Source organism: Callorhinus ursinus, unplaced genomic scaffold (genome assembly GCF_003265705.2).
Source record: "Callorhinus ursinus isolate GAN/ISIS: 27379988/994484 unplaced genomic scaffold, GSC_fseal_2.0 scaffold29, whole genome shotgun sequence".
NCBI lineage: Eukaryota > Metazoa > Chordata > Mammalia > Carnivora > Otariidae > Callorhinus > Callorhinus ursinus.
The window spans coordinates 2651407-2670001 of NW_027397091.1; the positions used below are offsets into that span (position 1 = coordinate 2651407).

General features: G+C 41.4%; 2 protein-coding genes across 8 annotated transcripts; both read right to left on the reverse strand.

The window, feature by feature from the left end:
- Positions 1-406: 406 nt before the first annotated feature.
- Positions 407-8516, reverse strand: TMEM230 (transmembrane protein 230). Of its 7 annotated transcripts, none has more exons than XM_025876581.2 (6): positions 8381-8502; positions 7869-7956; positions 6296-6416; positions 4862-4984; positions 2955-3009; positions 407-1476 (listed from the first exon to the last, which is right to left on the reverse strand). In XM_025876581.2, exons 3-6 carry the CDS (start codon positions 6392-6394, stop codon positions 1361-1363), a joined length of 393 nt encoding a protein of 130 aa, XP_025732366.1. In that variant the 5' UTR covers positions 6395-6416; positions 7869-7956; positions 8381-8502; the 3' UTR covers positions 407-1360. The 7 variants fall into 7 exon arrangements, with proteins under 7 accessions (XP_025732366.1, XP_025732368.1, XP_025732367.1 ...); XM_025876583.2 differs by lacking the exon at positions 8381-8502 and adding an exon at positions 8230-8358; XM_025876582.2 differs by lacking the exon at positions 8381-8502 and adding an exon at positions 8155-8346.
- A 513-nt stretch (positions 8517-9029) lies between these two features.
- PCNA (proliferating cell nuclear antigen) lies at positions 9030-15748 on the reverse strand. The gene is made up of 6 exons (XM_025876146.2): positions 15335-15748; positions 14376-14473; positions 14149-14216; positions 13222-13416; positions 10405-10528; positions 9030-10319 (listed from the first exon to the last, which is right to left on the reverse strand). Exons 1-6 carry the CDS (start codon positions 15553-15555, stop codon positions 10240-10242), a joined length of 786 nt encoding a protein of 261 aa, XP_025731931.1. The 5' UTR covers positions 15556-15748; the 3' UTR covers positions 9030-10239.
- Between the last annotated feature and the right edge of the window lie 2847 nt (positions 15749-18595).

Here is an 18595-nt window from a genome sequence, read left to right on the forward strand (position 1 = left end):
AGTGGTATCATTCAGTTTTTAGATATGGTCCCCATAATGACTCCCTGATTTCTAGCCCTGGCCTAGACTCTCTCCTGAACTCCAGATCCATGCTTTCCAATTGCCTACTCAACAGTTCCATGTGGATGCAGAGTACACATCTACAATTTAACACATCCAAAAGTGAATTCATCCCCAATAAACTTGTTCCACCCACAGCCCTCCAAATGTCAGATGATGGCCCTTCCAGGCTTCTAGTCGCCCACGTCCATAAGCTCATAGTAAGAGGACAACTGAAATGCAGTCTGACCCACAAGGCCAGTTATCTAAATATGAAGATGGCCCTGGGTACTGGGATCAACGATCTCATATAATCATTAAAATGTTTTCTGAAATATACTTGAAATTAACTCACTTTAAGTCTAGGTTTAGATTTTGGCATTTTAATTTCTTTTGAATATGTCACTTCATGCAAGCTAGGAAACAGAATCAAACTAAGGCAGTCTAGTCCATCTAGGAATCCAGGTTGAGTCTTGCAGTCTTCAGCAGAATGACATCATAATGCAAGGTGCTAACAACAGGTTTATAATCTCTAAATAACAATCACTTATCTACATTTTTTCCTTAGGAAACAGCCAAAGTCCAGTCCTTAAAGGCACGATATACAGAACATCTTGATCTATGAAGAACAGAATAACCCAAATTATGTTGGCCAACTTACTGGTGGACCAAATCAAAGCTGACCAAGGATTGGTGAACAGAGGTGTTTACCTTCTGGAAACTTGCTCTGAGATTTAAAAAAGTCCTGGCTGCTGTTAATAAGAAAGCAAGTAAAAAATATTACAGATGCACCCACACTGACATTTGGTTTGCCAAGGTCTTCCACTAGCACACAAAGTGAGAGATGAGTGTAGGGGTAAGATACTTAGATGTTTTCAAGATAAATTACGAGTAATAAGAAATTTGACATATTAAATTTTTCCATTTGCTACCAGAACTGACAATGAGGACGATTTAAAAGAAACGCTGAACTCTAAAAAGGGTGGCAGCAGTAACACTCTCCACTACAGGGTAACCTCCTGCTTTCCCACACCATTAACGCCGCTACTCTTCCAAGATACATATTCGTGTGGAAAAACTTGTCAGCTTTTGCCAGAGCCAGGAGATGAAAAATAGAGCATGTCCTAATTAGTTAATTTGTAATTGTAAGCTCAGTTGACATCTTGAGGATGGCCATTCTTTTGTTTAACATCGCAAACTGCAGAACTCCTTAGCCCTTAGCCAGTTTCTGCTCAATATCTTAAAGCTGGTCTCAGTCCCATCTGTGACTCTTCTCCTCAGGGTTAAGGGTTGGTGCTAGTCATCAAAATCTGGAATGTCATCATAGGAGTAACCCCGGTAGCCTTTGGATGCATAGTAGGCGATGCGAAGGTGGTAAAATCCTGGCAGGAACACCAGGATGCCAATGATCAGGACGGGAACAGCCCGGTCTGCCCCCTGGTGGCGGAAGGAGGCAAACACATTAGTACCATACAAATTACCAATTTTAAAATAAAACAAAGCCATAGGTTCAACCCATACATCAGTATTTTACACTCTTCAGAGCATTTTCTTTGGATAGTATGCTACCAACGAAACAGGTTTACATCTCTTTTCCTCCTGACTATAAAATGTAGAAAAACTAGGGGCGCTTGGGGGGCTCAGTCGTTAAGTGTCTGCCTTCAGCTCAGGTCATGGTCCCAGTGTCCTGGGATCGAGCCCCACATCGGGATCTCTGCTCAGCGGGAAGCCTGCTTCTCCCTCTCCACTCCCCCTGCTTGTGTTCCTGTTCTTCCCATCTCTCTCTCAAATAAATAAATGAAATCTTAAAAAAAATGTAGCAAAACTGCAAAGCACTAAAAATTATAAAGTAAATAAATTGTCCATCTTCATCCATAGATATTTCGTTTATTTCCTTCTTTTCTCCATTCTAGTTTCTAGTTGTGAACACACCATACCCTTTGCCTTGTTTTAGTCTCTTAGTGTTAACAAGCAACTGCCAAAATATTATGAAAAGTTCTGCACTGGGGGTGGGAGATAGGCAAAATGGGTGAAGATAGTCAGAAGGTACAAACTTTCAGTTACAAAACAAGTAAGTTCTGGAGATGCAATGAACAGCATGGTGACTTAGCTAATAATACTGTATTGTGTATCAGCAAGTTGCTGAGAGCAGATCTTAAAAGTTCTCATCACAAGAAAAAAAAATTCTAACTGTGTGGTGATGGATGTTAACTAGACTTATTGTGATCATTTTGCAATATAGACATACTGAATCATGTTGTACACCTGAAACTAACACGTTATATGCCAACTAATGGTGTCTATCATTCCACTGTAAGGGATGCACCACAGTTTCCTACCAACTGTTGGATACTTTGTCTCTCACTTTTTCTAACTGTACAGAATACAATAAACTCCATTGTTTTCCTTGGCCTTTCAGATTCTAGTGTATATTCCCATGAGTACAATTCACAGGTCAAAGAGGAAGAAATGGTGTTTAGTGTTTTTATCAATAGGGCTTCAACTATTTGGGGAGTTCCAGGAGGGCAGGGACTTTGTTCATCCCTGGATCCCCAGCTGTGCCCAAAATATAAATGTATTAAATGAATGAATCCACTCATAAAATTGCTCTGCCTTGTTTTTAGGTATAGTTTTAAATGTTTATACGGTTAAATTTATCCTCCTTTTCCTTTGTGATTTTTCCCATTAATTTTAAGCTTTCCCTCATCTAAGGTAAACCCAATCTAAAAATCTCGTTTTTTTCAAAGATTTTATTTATTTGTCAGAGAGAGAGAGAGAGAGCATGTGTGCACAAGCAGGGGGAATGGCAGGCAGAGGGAGAAGCAGGCTCCCTGCTGAGCAGGGAGCCCAATGTGGGCTTATGTAATGTTACAGCAATGGTTCTCAAAATGTGGTTGACGGACCACCAGCATTACCTGGGAACTTGTCAGAAATGCAGATTCTCACCACCCACCTACAGAACTGGAATCTCTGGGAATGGAACCAAGGAATCTGTGTTAACAAGCCTGCCAGATGATTCTGATTAACATCGAAGTTTCAAAACCAACCTGCCATAACAAATACACAGCACCTCCTATGAAATATTCTTTCTAAAACAAAACTAAACCTGAATCTAAGTAAGTCTCTAAATCTAACAAAAATATGAAGTCAAGGTCAAAGATATTAATATAGCACCTGTAAACTTATATATAAAAACTGTTACAGATGCATACTGAAGATGCTCATTTTATGGCCTTCAGTTCCATTTTGAGCATTCTCCCCTTACCAGAAGCATCATTACCCTTATAAAAAGGACCAAATAGGGGTGCCTGGGTGGCTCAGTCAGTTAAGCATCTGACTTCAGCCCAGGTCATGATCTCAGGGTCCTGGGATTGAGCACTTACCAGCAAAATAGAGGTGCCTGGGTGGCTCAGTCAGTTAAGCATCAGACTCTTGATTTCGACTCAGGACATGAGCTCAGGGTTGTGAGACTGGGCTCCATGCTGGGTATGGAGCCTGCTTAAGATTCTCTCTCTCTCCTCTCCCTCTGCCCTCCACAAGATTCTCTCTCTCTCCTCTCCCTCTGCCCTCCACCACTCTCATGCGCTCTCTCTCAAAAAAAAAAAAAACAAAAAGAATACCAGCAAAATGTAAATCTGGTATTTGGTTTCATACACAGGAAAAAAAGGTGGGGGAATACATGAAGCAAAATGTTTATAACTGTTGATGATGAGTGGTAGACACACAGGGGTTTAACACATTATTTCATTTACTTCTGTTTTGTTTGAAATATCTGTAATAAAAGTGAAAAAACTCCAAACCGAAAAAACAAAACTTATCAGTGATTCTCTTAACATCTTTATTTATAAAGCAGTCTTTTATAAACCACACAAGGTAAAATGATATTTGCTGCATGTGGATGTCATGTCCACTCTCAGTATTCATAATATCATTAACAGAGTCCTCTGGAATTGATACTGCATACTGCATACTGCAATGAAAGTTAACTGAAGGCACGGTCCTGAAGCTAGATGTTCAAACACAGATTGCACCAAGTAAACACCTGGTGACCATGTAATAATTTTAAATAGATAAGAAACAAAGACAAATCAGATTCACTTCTTAAAAACCATATGCAGCCATTTTATTGCAACAGTGCTACTATTCCCAATTTCAATAGTGTCCAGTTTTTCAGATGTTGGCTGTGTTCCCTCTGCAGAACAATATGACCATCATCCCGTGGCCTGGTGTGTGTTGAAGAACAGACATGACTTGTGATCATTATTAGTTCAGATCAACTTGGGCACTGTCTATTAGTATGTATATAGCCCAAGAAAAAGAACCACCCAACACTTTAGGTTTTGAAGATAACACTCGGAAACATAACAAGAACTCCAACCAAACCCAATGTAAGAGGGATCAGACTCATAAGTCACAAGTCCTGGTTTGGTCAGTGCCCCCAGACCTATAGAAGCCTCACCCTTTCTGTGGCACTGCAAAACTGCAACAACACATTCTACTCCAGGTACAGCCGTTATCAATCAGGAATCCTCAATACAAGGCTCAGCTTTGCTGTTCTAAACTATGACAGTGAAGATTGCTCAACATCTCAGAGGGAAAATGCGCCTACCTGCCCCCACACACCTCACAGAAACTGTGGGACATGCATGTTCTTGCTCAAAAAAAGAAACATATGCTTTGTTATCAGAGAACAAAATCTGAAAGAAAACTCTTTTCTTCTTTCTGCTGGCAAATCCTGTACTAGATATGAATATAAAACAATAGGGCCCAGACTCACACTTTAAAGATTTCATGGCAGAGTCCCACAAACCCTTCAACTTACCCCTTTGCTGATATAGCCAGCCAGCAGAAGGGAGCCTATGATTATGAGAAAGGCGCCAATCAAAAACAGCACTGTAGCAAGCGCAATGGCCTTATATGGGATCTTAGGAGGGCTCTTCTTAAACTGGAAGAGAAAAAAACAAAAAAGGCACATTATGAAAATACCAGGACTGAGACACTTTAAAGCAAGGAGGATAATAAGAACCAAGGTGGATGCTTTGTGTGTCTTGAAGGAAGTCCTACTACCCACTAGAGCTCTGGGAGAGAAAGGCAAGGGACAAACAGGAAGTGAAGCTCTAGTTATTGCTCTAACAATCACTCAGAAGAGTTCCAGCAGAATGTTACTCTTTCTACTTCTAATCTCATTCCACATACCATTCACCATAAGAAAATATTTTCTTACAAAAACAAAAGACACTTGAACGGTCATTCATTGATTAAACATGTATTTATTAAGTGCTTGGCACATGGAAGGTTGTACTAATCTATAGGGATTCAAGAGTGAGTATGATGTTGTGGAGAAGTAAACAAAACTAGTGATTTCTGGCATTCAAAGTTAAGTTAGCATACAGTCAAAGATTTTAGAAACAGCTTTTTCTAAAGCACTAGTTGCCCACCCCACAGATCAAGTAACCTAACTTAATAAGCTCAATTCAAAGTTAAGATTCAGAGACAAGCTTTCTAAGGTTTGCCTCATTTCTGTATCTGACCTAACTGGCTGGAAGCTTCCCAGATGTCCTTTCAAAAAAAAAAAAAACTTCTCTCCTTCAAGTATGGGTCCGAAGAGTGCAGAGTCATTGATTTGTTTATATTTAAAGGGATGGGTTCCTGCCTCTTCCTCCTTAGCCCTGGTTCCACCTAAACTATTCTAAGGGGAAGTGGTCAAAAGGAGATGCTACACATTAAGTATTTTATAAATAATGAATCAGGGTAGAATACAAACTTAACAAATATTCTGTTTTACTTACTGTTTGCCACAAAGAATACCTTTAATAAACTGGATCTCATGACATCAGGAAAGAAGGAAGATTCCCACAATCTGCTGGCTTTAGCAGCTAGTTTCTCCCTTAAAAGATGAACTGGCTTTGACTAAAGTGTAAACGAACCAATGACACAGTCCTTAAAAAAATTCTACTTAACAAAACACAATCTGAGTATTTTCCAGAAAAAACTAAATAAAATACGTAACTACTGGGCTCTGGCGTTACAACTAAAAATTCTTAGAAATGAACAATATTTTATATTTGTCTGAAACTGCTCTACCAAGGCCCCTCCTTCTGCAAACTATGGTTGAAAGGGTCTCAGAGATGAGTTTCCTTCTTGCTGCTCCTTCGAATCCCCATGGACAGTTAGCAAATCCTCCACCTGGAAGGTCTTCCTGCTAACTCAACAGAAACAGAGCCAGCCAGTCTCATCAGCTCCCTGCCGCATTTACCTGAAGGTCAATGTAGCCATCGTCTGTGCTGGAGAGCCTTGAGTATTTCACTTTACTACTGGGGATTCCAGTAGCCAGGTTGGTACGAGACGGCATCATAACACACTGACACAGCTATAGTCTGAAGACAAAGAAAACTGTCATTGTATGCAAGTGACAACAGTGTGTTACATATATTGGGAGTTTTGGGCTGAGATGTCATACTAAGCAACTGGCAATTTACACTCCATTGGACTTAAAATCTGATATTCCTTTGACAAAGTGAAAACATTCTCATATGTATCTACTCTGGCTTGTCCTGGTAGAACGAGAGTCAAGACATTTGCCAAGAAACAGACCTCATGTTTATCTTGTCACCAATATTCCTGGGCCTCCTAATTTTTCCAAAGCCTCACACAGAGCAGGTGAAGAGTGGTGACTTAAATCTGAGTCTGACACCTAAGTCCACATTTTCAGTCATTCTGCTATAGTACTGCCTGGCCCCTGTCCCTGTTTCAGGAAAAAGCAAGAAGAGCATGTGCTCAAATGATTCTCTTACTTGCCAGGGAGGGAGAATGGGTAGGATATGGAATACAGTCACATCAGCATTTTGTTGATCCCCCTTAATGGGAATCATTCTTTTAATGCAAAAAATCTGTAGAGCTTCCCGTAAATTTGGCTATCAGCACTATCAGTACTGGTAATCAGCACTGTACCAGTGCCAATTTGCCTGCCTCTCTGCCCTACCCCAAGCACTGAAAGTAGTGATTTCATTTTCCAGATTACTTCTATAGCTTCCTAAAAAAAAAAAAATAATAATAATATCTGGTTTTTGTTCAAAATATTCAAAACCAACTTCAGTAATGAAATCATGACTATTTTGTCACTAGTTCAAGAGACAGTAGATAAGATTAAAAAACAATGACATTTAAATGGGGGAAATATTTGTAATTTGTGCACTTTTCCACCATAAAATCACAAAGTTATATGAATAAAACAAGTAAATATTTTGTGAAGCTAATTCTAAAGGTGAAGTGGATCTGTAAAAAGAGAAAATTAACTATTTCGCAATAAGGACTACATTAAAAAAAAAAAAAACAGAAACCATAACGACTTTGCCTTCCCCTGGTATGATACTTTGTAAATAACCATCATTATAATAATATCAGTTAATAATTACCCAGTGTTGGTTAGATACCAGGTACTACTCTAAGTGCTTTCTATATACTTTATCCCAATTATTAATGAGCCGTCTTAAGCGGCCCGCAGTGAACCTAAAATAACTAGCATTATGATGGAATTGGTGCTAAATGCAAATGTCCCTTTTTATATTATATACTGGTGCAGCAATTATATACCAGTGCAGAAATCAAGTACTGAATCCAGAATGCTAATTTATATACTTTTCTGAAGTTAGCTCAAACTGCATTAAATACTAGGTTTTTAAGTGTTGCGATCCCGATTACATGATAACCTAAATTTAATTCTACAAAATTTAAAGTCCAAACTACCGGTATGTGGGGGTTTTGAGGGCATTTAATCGCCTCTGATTTGTATCGTCTTTTTAAAAAAAGTTTACATACTCTGCCATTACCTATTCATACACCCGTATCAAAACAAAAAACCGCAGGGTGTGAGGGAGAGGGGAGACGAATGCTTATTGGCGGCCAAGAGTAAGAATTCTGCAAGAGGAAGGAAAAACGTAAACCGAGGTTTTCAGAGTACCAGTCCAAGTTCCCAAAAGGCTTTTTTTTTTTTTTTTTTTTTACCGGTTCCACCGCAACCCCCAAACTCCCTAAACACGCGAGGGTTGCAAGACTAAAAGCATCAGTAAAGCATTCAGCGCAGTGCCTGGCATTATGCGCCTCCACACACACTACCTTCCTGCCCGTCTCCAAGCCTAGCCAGGAAGACAAATAAAAAACGACGCGAATTTAGACGGAAACAAACAAAACCGGTTTCTGGGAAGAGGCCAGCGGTGGCCCGGGCTGGCGAACGCTCTACACCCAGGACGCGAAGTAGATTTCGGCAGGGAGCGCAGTCTCGGCCCCGCCGGGCGCCTGAGGGGGGCGCTTCTGTTCCCGCCCCGCCGCACACACGCCTTACCGGAGCGCGCGCGCCGACAGCTCGCTCACGGTTGGCAGCAGAGGCGCCTGAGGCCTCATGGCACGCCTCACCTAACGGCCACCCCGCCCTACCCGCCTACCTCGGCGCCGGAAGTGGCACGCCGAACGGCGGCGCGCCGGAAGTGGCGTCACCGGGAGCGACGTCCTCTCATTCCACTGTTCGCAACTTCCCGTTTTGATACCGCGCTAGTGGGAACATCCTGCGGGCGGCGTCGGGGGTTCTCGGGAGGCTCTGGCGGAGTCCCGCCCTGTGGGGTTGCGGGAGTCGCTGCCAGTCACCTCCGCTGGGTTGTGTAGGTGCCTTGGGTGACCGGCCGCCTGGGTCAGTCAGACTCCAGGTAAACCGGCTACTTTTTCCTTTCCCTGATCCCTCCGGCAGTGTTGGGAGCTCAGTGGCACCACGGGAGACGGAAGCCAAGACAGTGAAGCTGTGGATGACCCTAACTGCTGGGTCTCCTATTCACTGCCCAGGGCTGTAGGCCTTCCCCGCAGGAGCGCCGCGGTCTCTGCTGGTCAGTACCCCACCACTACTCTCGAGTGGCCCCACATTCTTGTGCTTCAGTTTCCCTCCTCACCGTCAGGCCTGACCCAGGTAAGAGGCCTGCCCACGAGGGACATTTTGCAGCACATGAAGCTTTGTAAATGTCAGATTTATTGAAGTATAATTTACATACAATAAAGTACAATTGGATGAGTTTGACAAGTGCATACAGTCTTGGAACCATCACCAGTCTATATTGTTACATCTTTCCCAAAACTTCCGTCAGGCCCCTTTGCAGCCAATATCCTTCCCCACCTCCAGGCACACAGAAGGTAATGAACCTACTGGGTACAGGGAGTTCTACCGTCCAGTAACTAGAACTCAGTCCAGATACTACAAAAAGAAACCAGTCATTTAAACCACCAAGCACAAAATAAACCGGGATAAAGGACTTTAATGAAGCAATTCTCAACATGTACTATGCCAGCTTGTGGCTTTGTGGCACAATTAGTAGGAACATTTAAACAGTCCGTTTCATAACCGCTAGGATTAAGTCCCCAAAAAAAGCTACTTATATTAGAAAAATTATTTTTGCACATATTGCTTGGGCCCTATCACAGATCTACTAAATCTTTAAAGATTCTTCTAAAAGGCTCCCTAGGCTAAAGAAACACTGCCCTATAGCAATGCTCGTCTTCTAAAGCCCACACAGCTTTGGGTACATAAAGCTTCTGAAAAAGAGTGTTAATTTTTGCTAACAAAATTGACAAAATAACAATATATATAGGACTTGGTCTACCCTCCTGTTCATTTCTTGAACTCAAGTTAGAAGAATACCAAAATAAGTTTGACAAATGAATCCCCAAAAATATCTTGTCACCTACTGTATTTGGAATACTTTTTATTGCTATATCTAATGTATTTTTATCAGGCTGCTCTAGACTGGAAAAATAAGCACATTTACATGAAATGGTAGCTTGAACTGAACTGCCTAGGATACTTGCAACAGTCATGGTCCAAATGAAGGCACTGTCTTGTGATGTTTGCAATTCAAATAACTTTTATTTAAATTGAAAAAAATTCTTAAAACTGTATTTAAGAGTCAAAACCCTTTTGTTATGAAAATCACAACTTTTTGGGCAAGGCAGAAATATTCCTAGGTTAACAAGACCAGATTTGACTTTGGACTTTATTCTTTAAACAAATTGTAAAGAATGAAGGAAAAAATAGGTTATTTACAGAAGATATCTACATATGTATTCAGAGGTACAAATTTGGTGACAGACTCAAGTACATGCTGGCATCTCAGAAGCAGTTCTTAAAGAGCTTAACTTTCTTTTCTTGGATTTTAAGAATACCTAAGATCCTTCTTCATCCTCGATCTTGGGAGCCAAGTAGTACTTTAAATGTCCCATGTCGGCAATTTTATACTCTACAACTGAAAGAAGACAGGAACATAATTCATTATTGAGAAGTCCATTATACCATCTACAAAACAAGACTCAACAAACCAATTATCTTACCAAGGGGTACATCTGCAGACATACTGAGTGTTACTGTAGGAGAGAGCGGAGTGGCTTTTGTAAAGAAGTTCAGGTATCTCAGTGCAAAAGTTAGCTGAACTGGCTCATTCATCTCTATGGTAACCTGAGACAAAACAAAAGATTAATCATTGAAAAACATCAAGAAAGTTGCAACCCATTAGTTTAGAATATATTTAAAGATTTATTTATTAGAGAGAGTGCATGGGTGCACGCAAGACGGGGAGGTAGAGGGAGAGAATCTTCAGACTCCAGGCTGTGTGTGGAGCCCAAGCAGAGCTCATTCCATGAGATCATTACCTTAGCCAAAACCAAGAGTCAGACGCTTAACTGATTGAGCCACCCAGGCACCCCTAGAATATACGTTTAAAAACAAAACCAAAAAACCCTTTATTGCTTACTTTGGAGAGTGATATGAAACTAACTTTGAGGACTGGTAAATCAAAAGAATCAAGTATTTAGGGAGGAAAAAATGAAACAAGATGAAACCAGAGAGGGAGACAAACCATAAGAGACTCTTAATCTCAGGAAACAAACTGAGCGTTGGAGTGGAGGGGGGGTGGGAGGGATGGGGTGGCAGAGTGATGGACATTGGGGAGGGTATGTGCTATGGTGAGCACTGTGAATTGTGTAAGACTGATGAATCACAGACCTGTACCCCTGAAACAAATAATACATTATGTTAATTAAAAATAAATTTAAAAAAGAATCAAGTATCTAGTCTGCCTTTCCCATATGAACTGTAGCTCAGGTACAAATTATAAGAGAAAGCTTCTCTTTATGGGAATGCTCCTAATAAATAAATCAGGTAATAAATGAAGGAATGAAATGTATTAATATATTACAACCCTAATGGCCTAATGATTCTAAATATTATGGCTGCTAAGAAAATATACGACACCTCATACCTACTAGAGGTACACATACCACCATCTGTAAAGTATTTTTGCTCTCTCATTCCCAAAACAAAGAAAACACTGAGTATCATCAAGCCTCTAGAGCTGTAGCTACCAGTTTATAGGAAATACAGGTTAGAGGAGCATATTTATTGACATAAGGAATACAATGGGCAAAATCCAGACTTTGGGAAAACTCAATGACAAAGATTTGCTTTAACAAATTGTAATGGGGGGGGAACAAATTGAATGGAGAACCAATGGATTAAAAGAATTTGAGGGCCTATCATTGAACTGCGATGTAGAGCTTATTAACATCTTGATTCAAACAACTTCTGAAATAACCAAAGAAACAGGAAAACACTGAAAAATTCTTGATACCAAATAATGTCATAAAATGCTCATACTTCAGATATAAAAATATTTATATAAGAACTAATTTGAGGGGCGCCTGGGTGGCTCAGGTCACGCTCCCAGGTTCCTGGGATTGAGCCCCATATTGGGCTTCCTGCTTCTGCCTCTCCCACTCCCCCTGCTTGTGTTCCCTCTCTCCTGTGTCTCTCTCTGTCAAATAAATAAATAAAATCTTAAAAAAAAAGAGAGAGAACTAATCGGAGATTAAAACAAAAATCCAGAATGGCAGCGGAGTTACAATATAATTTAGGAGACCAATAATTCAGAATTAGCCCCTGGACTTTTGCTACTAATATTTTTAAGTCTTCATTTTTTTTTTAAGATTTTTATTTATTCATGAGAGACAGAGAGAGAGAGAGGCAGAGGGAGAAGCAGGCTCCCAAGGAAAAGGGAGCCCGATGCGGGACTCGATCCCAGGACCCTGGGATCATGACCTGAGCCGAAGGCAGATGCTTAACCATCTGAGCCACCCAGGCACCCTTTAAGTCTTCATTTAAACTAAGGATTGACTACTCATGCAAGGGACTAGAATATCTAATATTTACTATAAACTTAAAACGTAGACACTATGTTAAGCACTTTGTTACCATATTTAATCCTAATAATCCTATGAGGTTAGAACCTTCAACTGTCCTTCATTTAGAGTTAACTGATGTTTATTCAAAGGCTAGCAAGGTTTTTAAAAATACAATTACAAAATATTAGTTTATAAATATTCTTTTAAAAAAGCACTTGATTATATAGGAAAACCTTAATTTAAGGATATTTAGTAATTAGAGTGTTCTTTATTTTGTCCCTAAATAGGGGTTCTCTGGCCCCCTACTGGGCCTACTGTATAGAAAGTTAATATAGGGCGCCTGGGTGGCTCAGTTGGTTGGGCGACTGGCTTCGGCTCAGGTTGTGATCCTGGAGTCCTGGGATCGAGTCCTGCATCGGGCTTCCTGCTCAGCGGGGAGTCTGCTTCTCCCTCTGACCCTCCCCCCTCTCATGTTCTATCTCATTCTCTCTCTCAAATAAATAAAATCTTTAAAAGAAAAAAAAGTTAATATAAAGATTACATAAGAGCTCCTAAAAGGTAAATTTTTACCTCCAACTAGATCCTTCTGTTGGGTTGCAATTACCTTACTATAGACTGAATGTCTGTGTTCCTGCAAAATTCATGTTAAAACCAAATCCCCATGTGATGGTACTTGGAGGTAGGGCCTTTAGGAGGTGCATAGTGCTAGTACCCTTCTAAGAGAGACCCCAGAGAGCTCCTTTGACCCTTCTATCAGGTGAGAAGCCCACTGTCTGTGAACCAAGAAGCAGGTCCACACCAGACATTGAATCTGCCAGCATCCTGGCCTCCAGAGCTGTGAGAAATAAATGTCAGTTGGTCATTGTCCATGGTATTTTGCTATAGCAGCCTGAATAGACTAAAGCACAACCTAATGTTAAGGGTCACAATGCTCTTCAAAAGTATTTTCTGTCTACTTAAGAAACTACTTACAGCTTCCTCCTCCTTATCGACATTACTTGTTTGTGACAACTTAATATTTCCATTTCCTAGTTCTCCACTTGCAGAAAATTTCACTCCGTCTTTTGCACAGGAAATTACAACAGCATCTCCAATATGACTGAGATCTCGGCATATACGTGCAAATTCGCCAGAAGGCATCTTTACTACACAGCTATACTCTTGTTCCTATTTAAAAAATAAAATAAAGTTCAATTGCTGGAAATTAAAGATTGGCATTCTCATTTTCTGAAGACTCCGCATCTAGACAAGAATTCAGAATTTAAGATTTCCTGATTACTTTGAAGTATCACTCATTGTGTAATTTCCTAACATACTCTAACACTCAAAAAATAAATGTAGATATAAAACAAGTATATCATAAGAATAATCAAAGTAAGAAAACTAAAATTAAGAGTTTAAACCTTTAATGATAAATGCACTATTCAGGGAAAAGAGCCTCCCCCTAATCACCTTCTGGACTAAATCCAGAGGACATTCATGGCATACAAACGATGATGGCTGTTCAAGGAGGCCCAACTGCTTACCAAAACAAAACAAGAAAATAAGATACTAAGGATTTTAAACATCTTAACATCTCTTCTCTCCTTTTACGTTGATAAACTTAACCTTAATGAATTTCTGCTAACACAGCTTTAAAGTCTACTCTTAAAAAGGGGGGGGCATGGAGGTTAATGCAAATACACATTTAGTGCAATGAATTCAACCAATGATTCATTTTAGAGTACTGTAGTTTAATGAAATTATAAATGTCAGTATAAATACTAAAACCCCACTTTGGAACATGTTATCAGCAGCTATATAGAAGTTCTGTTTGAAAGTGGGCTTTAATGGTATTAACATTATCTAATGTAACTATCATGACTTGTGTACAGTACACTCAGAAACTTTGATACTCACTGGAATTCCAAGTTGTTCAACATCTAAATCCATTAACTTCATTTCGTAGTCTGAAACCTTTTCTTGATCTACCAAAAGAAAGCAGATTGAAGAAAAGCATTTAAGTTTATAACTATGATGTTAAGTTCTACGATCATCACAAACACTTTCTTAAATTTCTCACAACTTTAAGAAACGCACTGCATTTAAATTTCCTCCAGCATAACTTAGAAGGGTATACAACTTACTTGGAGCTTCAAATACTAGTGCCAGTGTGTCCGCATTATCTTCAGCCCTTAGTGTAATGATGTCTTCATTGCCAGCACATTTCAGTATTTTGGACATGCTAGAGCACAGAAGACACAGGATTTAAAATCCACACAATGTTCTCAAGATCGATTTCTGACGCAATTAAAACGAGGAGTTGCCATTTTTACCAGGGTCTTCTGAGGAATTGGGTGAGTTAGGTAAACTGATCCGGCCATTTTGTAATGCAATTTTGCAGTATTTATACTCTAACAAGCACACACCCTACCACGAGCAATTTCACTTCTGGATATCAACAAAAGACTATGAATTGCAAATCCCTTTGGTGGATGAAGCAAATTATTCGGTCGCGACGATCGTGAAAGATGATCTAGGATTAAAACACACTGCACGTAGTCGGGGTAAGTATTTCTTATAAGCCTTAAGATTTAAACATGTTTATGTACTAGACAAGTAGTGATAAAAAGTTGAAAGCCACTGCCCTGGAGAAATTTTAAGTCCAGGAACTCAGGGTGCTCACTGCAACTTTATAATAATAAAAGACCAGAACCAACCGACTGTCCCTAGGGAGGGTGACAGAACTAAGGCACATCATAAAGCAGTTAAAGTCAATCAAGCCAAAGGTTTCTCATCCAAGGCCGCCGGCACTTAATGGCCAAACAGCTGTTCAAGGCTCTTCCTGGCATTGCGAAGAAGCCCGTCATTTTCCCGCCACCACCCGCTTTGTGACTTTGGCGCGGAAAAAGCCGGTTCGCGCGGCTGCCAGCGCGGGCTTTCCGAACCGCGCGCTCCGCTAGGTCCCGCCCCTCGGCGTCGCAGGCCAATGAGATGGCGCAGGTCGCCCATGTCAGCCAATGAAGGCCTAGCTAGCAGGGGCTCCCGCCAAGAGCAGGAGGTGGGGGTGCACGAGAGCCCGGCTCTCTGCTACCCCGGGGCTCACCTAGTGAGGTTCACACCCATGGCCAAGTTGCGGTCGCAGCGGTACGTGTCGAAGCCCTCGGAACGCAGGGTGAGCTGCACCAGGGAGACGTGGGAGGAGTCCATGCTCTGCAGGTTTACGCCGCTCGAGCTTATGTCCCAGCAGGCCTCGTTGATGAGATCTTTAAGCGCCTCCAGCACCTTCTTCAGGATGGAGCCCTGGACCAGGCGCGCCTCGAACATGGTGGCAGAGTCACAACGACGCAACTACAGGCGGAGATAAGGAAGAAGTTGTAGCCGGCTTGGGCGTCAGTGTATAAAAGCGAGCCGACAAACGCAGGACCGAAAGTCCGAGAAGCAGAAGACCACAACCAGTCCGCGACGCCTGCAACCGTCTAATAGCGCCGCGTCTACGAGCGCGCGCTCTCCACCTCTGCGCCGCGTGTGGATACGTCACCACGCTGCCCCGCCCATTGCCTGGCGGAGAGACTCCAGGGCCAATAGTGTCCCTGATCGGCACGTAGCCCGTCCTCCCTGAACATCCATTGGAGGGTTGGGTGCAGGGGCGGGGCGGGAGCGTGGCGCCTCCACCTCCTGTAGGACCGCCCTTTTTTCCCTTTTCTGAGACCCCGGACGCTAAACAAGTCTAGGCTTGTGAAGGCAAGACCCAGGTTAGGGTTCTTAAGAGTTTACAGTTTTGTGCTGCCTCCTCCATCTCCCGCTTCAGGGATAGAAAGATTTTAGCCGTGAAAGTGAAACGCAAATCCAACCTACCAGGAGGAAAACGCCTTGCAGCCTGAGGAGTATAGCGGTTTTAAATGTGCATTTTATTTTTGCTATTATAGAAGTGATGTGCTCCTAAAAGTCAAACGGTAAAGAGGTGTACAGTTATGATTACAAAATTATCTGCCCCCTCCCCGCCCACACGCACACCAAGCTCGTGTTGTTTACTGTATACAAGTTTCTAAGCTTTCTTTTCTCTATACGAATACTTTTTTTTTTAAGATTTTATTTATTTATTTGACACAGAGAGAGCGAGACAGAGAGCAAGCACAAGCGGGGGGAACGGCAGGCAGGTGAGAAGCAGGCTCCTTGCTGAGCAAGGAGCCCGACGCCAGACTCGATTCCAGGAGCCCGGGATCATGTGCAGGCGCCCCTATTCAAACACATTTTTAAAAAACAAAATGCGGGGCGCCTGGGTGGCTCAGTTGGTTAAGCCACTGCCTTCGGCTCAGGTCATGATCCTGGAGTCCCGGGATCGAGTCCCGGGATCGAGTCCCGGGATCGAGTCCCGCATCGGGCTCCCTGCTCGGCAGGGAGTCTGCTTCTCCCTCTGACCCTCTCCCCTCTCATGTGCTCTCTCTCTCTCTCATTCTTTCTCTCAAATAAATAAATAAAATCTTAAAAAACAAAATGCGGGGGCGCCTGGGTGGCTCAGTTGGTTAAGCGACTGCCTTCGGCTCAGGTCATTATCCTGGAGTCCTGGGATCGAGTCCCGCATCGGGCTCCCTGCTCAGCAGGGAGTCTGCTTCTCCCTCTGACCCTCTTCCCTCTCGTGCTCTCTATCTCTCATTCTCTCTCAAATAAATAAAATCTTTAAAAAAAAATGCGTTCATACCAGAAACACTTCTGCGACGTATTTAATAAAATACGTTTAATTTTCTGTCACACACCACCTCTATATCAGCACCTCTTAAAACAATGGCATAGTATCCTATGCATGTAACCAAATTTATCAATTTCTTGTGATTACAAACACTTTTGGGCACTTAGTTGATTTTTGTGAGATCGACTCCTTGAAGTAGCATACGCATTAAAGTTTTGATAAATGTTACTAAATTGGCTGCTGAAAGATTGCAATCTACCTAAAGACTGTGGACGTACTCATTTCTCCATATTTTCCTAACTTTAGATATTACCAATCTTGTTTTAAAATCAATGCTTTTTCGTGTGAAAATTTCAATTTGCCTATTAAAATATTTTTGAAATATTAAAATATTTACAGGTGGCTCAGTCAGTTAAGTGTCTGCCTTGGGCTCAGGGTCCTGGGATGGAGCTGCACAGGCGGCTCCGCTCAGCGGGGAGTCTGTTTCTACCTCTCCTTTTCCCTCTGCTCCTCCCCTTGCTCATGCTCTCTCTTTCTCTCAAATAAATAAGTAAAATCTTTTTAAAAAATTGTTACAGGTTGGGTAACTTTCATATATATTTTTTAAGAGTGATCATTGTACGTTTATCTTTTCTATTAAACTCTTTTTCCTATTGATTACAAGGAGCACTTTATATATTAATCATTTCTCTATTATATATATTTTCCCTCCCCCCATTTTGTTATTTTTCTTTTGCTTTGGTTATAGCATTTCCCTAGTTGTATTTGCTCTCTTATCTTGGTCTGTAGAATTAGTTTTTCTACTGTGTATCTTGATGTGAATTTAGTTTTATTTATGCTGTCTAGAGAGTTTAGTGTCCCCAAGTCAGAAGATTTATATATTACATCAAGTCTAGAATATTCTCAACTATTATTGTTTCAAATATTGCCTTTCCCTAATCTATTCTCTCTCTCTGGCAATTCTAATGGATGAATCTTTTCATTGAAAGCAAGATAAATTTTTTTTTAAAGATTTTATTTATTGGGGCACCTGGGTGGCTCAGTCGTTAAGCGTCTGCCTTCGGCTCAGGTCATGATCCCAGGGTCCTGGGATCAAGCCCCGCATCGAGCCCCGCATCGGGCTCCCTGCTCTGCGGGAGGCCTGCTTCTCCCTCTCCCACTCCCCCTGCTTGTGTTCCTGCTCTCGCTATCTCTCTCTCTCAAATAAATAAAATCTTAAAAAAAAGATTTTATTTATTTGAGAGAGAGAGAGAGAATGAGAGATAGAGAGCACGAGAGGGAAGAGGGTCAGAGGGAGAAGCAGACTCCCTGCTGAGCGGGGAGCCCGATGTGGGACTTGGTCCCAGGACTCCAGGATCATGACCTGAGCCGAAGGCAGTCACTTAACCAACTGAGCCACCCAGGCGCCCTGAAAGCAAGATAACTTTAAGATGCACCATTGTTTTCATGTAGCACAAGAAAAAAAATAAAATGTCAAACCGTCACACATTGCTTTATCATTTAGAATTTCTATTTTGTAATTACTGAACTTTTAGATTATTTAAAATATTTGTATTGTATATTACTCTTTAGCATACATAAAAATATAATCAAAGTGAATTAAGGCATTTTTAATATTTCTCCACATTCAGTTTTTCACAGTTGCTGATATGGCTGTGTTTCCATATGCTAGCATAC

Coding starts and splice junctions, on each gene's coding strand:
- TMEM230 (XM_025876580.2), bottom strand. CDS start 6,394: ATGATGCCGTCTCGTACCAACCTGGCTACTGGAATCCCCAGTAGTAAA. Junction 3,010..4,861: donor CTGGCTATATCAGCAAAGGG/GTAAGTTGAAGG, acceptor TTCCATTCCCAG/AGATTCCAGTTCTGTAGGTG. Junction 1,477..2,954: donor CATTTCTGACAAGTTCCCAG/GTAATGCTGGTG, acceptor TTCCGCCACCAG/GGGGCAGACCGGGCTGTTCC.
- PCNA (XM_025876146.2), bottom strand. CDS start 15,555: ATGTTCGAGGCGCGCCTGGTCCAGGGCTCCATCCTGAAGAAGGTGCTG. Junction 14,217..14,375: donor ACTAGTATTTGAAGCTCCAA/GTAAGTTGTATA, acceptor TTCTTTTGGTAG/ATCAAGAAAAGGTTTCAGAC. Junction 10,529..13,221: donor TCGATAAGGAGGAGGAAGCT/GTAAGTAGTTTC, acceptor GTTTTGTCTCAG/GTTACCATAGAGATGAATGA.